The sequence below is a fragment of the Gobio gobio genome (genome assembly GCF_949357685.1).
Source record: "Gobio gobio genome assembly, chromosome: 11".
NCBI classification, from domain to species: Eukaryota; Metazoa; Chordata; class Actinopteri; order Cypriniformes; family Gobionidae; genus Gobio; species Gobio gobio.
In genome coordinates this window covers 8,425,858-8,430,931 of record NC_137104.1, presented here as the reverse complement: position 1 = coordinate 8,430,931, position 5,074 = coordinate 8,425,858, and the positions used below count along the sequence as shown (strand labels likewise).

Genomic DNA, 5,074 nt, shown 5'->3' with positions numbered 1-5,074 from the left:
AGCAACGTGTCGTGCCTTTCTTTTCAGGGAATACTATGCTTTCAAAATCAGTTATTGGACTAATCTGCATTGAAAACGTTTCTTTATAAAATATATTTAAAATAAAATAAAAATAGGACCAATAAACAACCTGCACAGTCATTTGAAAGTAATCACCTCTACATTGTGGCATTTTAAGATATGAAGCAATAACAAAATGGCTTACCCGGGTTGGTGATTTCTCAAAGTGTTTTTCCTACAGAATAGAGCTGCATCTTGTCCATCTTGTCATTCTCTAGCTCAATTATTAAGGTATTGACAAAATGTTTTTCCCCTTTCTCTCTGCCTTGATCTGCGAGACGCTGAATGCCTTTCGCCACAGGATCGATCCTGAACAAAGCATCCAGCTGCAGTCTCGTTCAATATGAAGGAGATATTTGGGACAATTTATGGGTTTTATCCAAGAGAGGTTTTTTTTTCCATTCTCATAAATGCAGACATAATTAGGGTAATTTTTGATGTAGCCCGCTGATTACAGCGTTTTTACCGTCAAAGATAATTACCTGTAATTTTCTACCACTTTTAATACTAAAAGGCATCTTTATTTGGATTTGAAGTGGCAAAGACGAAACAAAAGATGAAATTATTCGGTTATTCATGTACAAATTGCCGAGGAGAGTGAACGCTAGGGATATTATCTAAAATTACAATGTTGAATAGGGAGACGAGAAGCCCCTGCAGCTGTCATATCGTGGATGCCCCAGCCGCGGAGAATGGGGCTTGATTTTCTAAAAAGGTTTCCTCATCAACGGATTGGGATGGTTCATTTAAGTGTTTGCTCTGCCTATAAGAACATAACATGTATCTTGAAATGGGAACAGTCAAAAACACATTTGTCATTGGTTTTTTAGCAATCTGCACACAGTAGCCTATGTCTAAAAATATTTGCAAAAAACCTACAGCTAAATAATCTTTGGAGGAATGATTCTGCATAATACTAAAAATAAAATGTATTTGTGGGAATAAGGCCCCTACACATATACTAGCCCCCCTGACAGACATGGACAGACAGAATAGCCGGATCCCGACATCCTCAATATAGATATACTGAGAATTAACCAAGACCAAGAAGCTAATAATTCTGAGTGTGTGTGCCTATGAAAAAGAGAGCGATAAAACAAATACAAATCATCACCGGTTTACTAGATCCCAGCGTTCCTACATGTTACACGTTTTCTTGTAAAATAGCCTGCCTTTCCCAACAAGTCGAACTGCAGTTCATAACAACACCCACACATCAGCGGCACGCATATTAGCCAACAACAAAACAACATGCTAGGCTAATGGAACAACACTTACCTTCGGTATAGCTATTGTTTGGCATAGACCAAAATCTCTGGTTTCAATGTTTCAATAAAGATATCGTTGTGAAAGCGGACGGTCCTGTGTACCGCTTGTGTTGAGTAAGCAAATCCAGGTGTGAAAGTGTTTGCACACCCCGACACCTCTTATATATTGCCTGCAAAATTAGCCGTTATTACTGTCACTGTTTAGAGATGGTGAGCTAGGGAAAAAACCGTCTGCAATCAAGAACCAGGCGCATCTTTGCAAATTATAGATAATTGTAAATGTCCAGATTATGATAATGGAGCTAATCCTGGTGGAAGTATAATTATTGTTGAGTGTTACAGTTGAGGGTGTCCAGTAAAGCTAACTGTCATTATTTATACACGGTTTGCCGTGAATTCGTTGAGTGGAAAATGTTCAGTTGGAATTTAACAAGGCTCTCGATATAATGGCATGGGATATAGCGTGTTTGTGTTTGTGAAATAGGAAGTGAGGCAAAGTTACAGTTGATTTGGCGAGTGTGTTTTGAACGTGAAGCGTGTGTATGAAAGCGCGTGTGGGCGGGGAGGGGATATAAACAAAATGCATATTAGTAGGCTACTACGTACTACAATTTTCTCATGATCATGTCATGGGTTTCTATTGGGTAGATATGTGTCACGTTGATTTGTTGTGCAGGCTTCACTGCATATTAAACCATAGGCCTATGTTTTATAGCCTAGTTATTGTTAACCAAAATTTCAGTGTTCAAAACATGGCAAATACCAATTCGTGGGTGTTATGCACTCTATAAAATGCTGGGTTTCAACCCACGTCTCGGTTGGATAACCCCAACCGTTGAGTTTAAAATCTGAATTTAAAAATGTAAACCAACTGTTGGGTTTGTTCATATTTGACCCAACCATGGGTTGAAACAACCCAGTATTTTAGAGTAGGGGAAACCGTGTGACAAAGTATGAACGTGATGAATGATTGTTTATTTTGAACATTTAAACGACCATCGAGGACTTGTGTGGAAATATATTTTCCAGTAAATTACCATGGGCCGATTTTTTTATTCATCATTATTTAGGATATAGGCCTACAATAATATCATAGTCAACAAAGAAATCTCCACCTTGCCCTGGTGGCCTTATTCACGATTTATCCGTGGCAGTCAGCTGTAGAAATGTTAGCACTGGTTTTAATGAGATGTTCAGCATTTTTCCATGAGGAGGATCTGTCAGGGCTGGGTTGTGGTCGCTGGAGCCGGTTTGCCCCCACAGGCATGCGGACTGACTCAGATCCCCGCGCCGTTCCTTCGCCTCCTCACTACAATTCAAAGCTACTAATTGTAAGGAACACAAAGGCAGAGCAAACTGTTTGCCAGACTAACAACCAATTTTTTTTCGTTCGTCATGGGTGGTTCAAATATTCAGTCCTGCTAGCGTAAAAACAATCTAAAACTTGTTTGGAATTAGCCAATAATAATACTGAATATTAATTAAATTCTATTAGGCTAGCAGAGGACCAAGACCGAAGTAAATCCGTTCCCCCATTTTTTTAAGAAATGTTTTCCATTTCTTCGCCATTAAACAGTGACTCATCCTAGAACACATGATCCTAAAATGTTAAAACAATATCATGGTTTTCTCGAGCTATAATTTCCATTCGACATTTCTTTTTAGACTTGAAAAATGAAAGTCCCTTTCCCAATCACAGGAAAATAACACGCTAAGGCGGGCTAAAATGCTCGGTGCGTTTTGAGTTACCTTAAAGAAGACAAAATGTTTGATAATTAAAGAAAAACACACGTTTATTTGGGGCTGTCCTTAATGTTTTGGCACATCGTCGGATGTACGCGTTGAGGTCAAAATTCAAGGCACCATTCAGAGTGTTTGGGTCCATTGTCCATTTAAAACATTTAATAATTCTTCCAAATGCAATAAATTACATGCACACAATTTACACATTATACACGTTCTTCTAGGACTGCCATATCGATACATTGCATATTCCTCAAAAAAAATTGTTAACATCAGTCCAATATACAACAAAATAATAAACAAATTTCAGTACAACGTTCCTGATCCGAGTGCCAACGAGTGCTGTAACGTGCCAGGCGCCTGAAGGTGAGAATTCATGGCCCCGGCGGCGGAATACCAAGAAGAGCTGGCGCTTTCCAGAAACGTGGATGCCACTGTGTTGATATTTTGCGGCTGATGGTGAGGTCTCTGAGGACCCTGTGAGTCCCAGACCGCGGGAGACTGCGGGGAGTTACACGCCATCGGGTCGCTGGAGCTGGGACTGTGTTCCGGAGGCAGTTCGCCGTTTTTCATGATCTTCTTTAGTTTTGATCTCTTGTTCTGGAACCAAATTTTCACCTGTGAAGAATTAAAAAAAAAATGTTTTTTAGTTTCTGGGGACAAATAAATACTAATGCACGACGACTGCCAAATGTATAAATCTTTTTTTGTTATATCGTTTTACAACCTATTAAATGTCTTAACGTGCATTTTCTGCAGAAAGCTCATTTTAATACAGGCTATAATAAATAGGCCTATTACTTTTTGAGTATTACACGAAGACAATGCAATAAAACAGTATAAAAAAATAATAACATCGTAAAATATCGTCGAACCTGTGTCTGTGTGAGTCCCAGCGACGCCGCGAGCTCGGCTCTCTCTGGAAGCGCGAGGTATTGCGTGTTCTGAAACCGTCTCTGTAGAGCCGCGAGCTGAAAACTGGAGTAGATGGTCCGGGGCTTCCGGACTTTCTTGGGTTTTCCATTGACCATCCTCACCTCGGGCTCGGCTGTTTCTTTTTCTGACGGGTGAACAGAAATTGTAGCTATAAATGCACGGGGAAAGAAACGAACTCTTTTGATTGTTGGGTAATTATTGCCGTGATTTATGTCAAGTGTCGCAGTGCTATAAAATTGCTACTTGCTAGTGGAATAATTTGTCAGAAAATCTTTATCCATTTTACGCTTTTCTATTGCCTCTCTATTAAACACAGTAAAGCCTTAAAGAAACTATTTCGAATTAAATGCAATACAATAACAGCTTCGTTACTAAATTCAGACCTCACAACAAGAAACAACTCTAGTTACATAATGTTCAATAAAATGATTATTATGTATAACAATATGCTTAAATATAGTACTATAACTGACCTTGTGGGCTCGGTTGTGACTGCACCCTATTATATGTTCCGGCATATTGGTGGTATGCTGTGGAGTATGAGCCGTAATCAGGGTAGGATTTTGCAGGGTAATTTCCAGAAGATCCATTGACTCCGTGGTATTGGTACTGATAGGCATTAAGAGGTTTCCCAAACGTGCCCGAGTTCGGTGAACAATAGCCATGATGAACTCCTCCAGCAGGGCTGTAATAGCCAGAATCCGTGGCTGTCGACTCCGGTAGGGTTGGAGATTCCTGAGATGGATGATGCATCGTGGAGAGCTGAAAAGGGTTTTGGAAATCTGCAGCTTTAATACTCGGAATCCTTCTGTCGAATACTCCAGTCATAGTTTGGATAAGACAACGTAAAAAGGCAGTCTAACTCTATAGGGGTCCACAGAGTCTACACTAACATTGTGTGTGCAAGCGTCGAGCGTCTCTCTTGAAGACTGCTTTAAGCCCCGCAGCAAAGACTTGGTTAAATCCTAAATTGCGCTGTTACGCACTGCAGGGAGGATCTAGTGCCATTGGCCAAGGAGCGCAGCAGACGGCAGTTACTCCCCAACTCGTTCAACCAGTTTAAGAAG

The 5,074-nt window shown here is 40.2% G+C and overlaps 1 protein-coding gene across 2 annotated transcripts; it reads right to left on the bottom strand.

The window, feature by feature from the left end:
• Window positions 1-3,098: 3,098 nt before the first annotated feature.
• Window positions 3,099-5,074, bottom strand: dlx5a (distal-less homeobox 5a). 2 transcript variants are annotated; one of them, XM_079829422.1, is made up of 3 exons: window positions 4,481-5,074; window positions 3,947-4,131; window positions 3,099-3,689 (listed from the first exon to the last, which is right to left on the bottom strand). In XM_079829422.1, exons 1-3 carry the CDS (start codon window positions 4,833-4,835, stop codon window positions 3,378-3,380), a joined length of 852 nt encoding a protein of 283 aa, XP_079685548.1. In that variant the 5' UTR covers window positions 4,836-5,074; the 3' UTR covers window positions 3,099-3,377. The 2 variants fall into 2 exon arrangements, with proteins under 2 accessions (XP_079685548.1, XP_079685547.1); XM_079829421.1 differs by having other exon boundaries at window positions 3,947-4,155; window positions 4,481-4,974.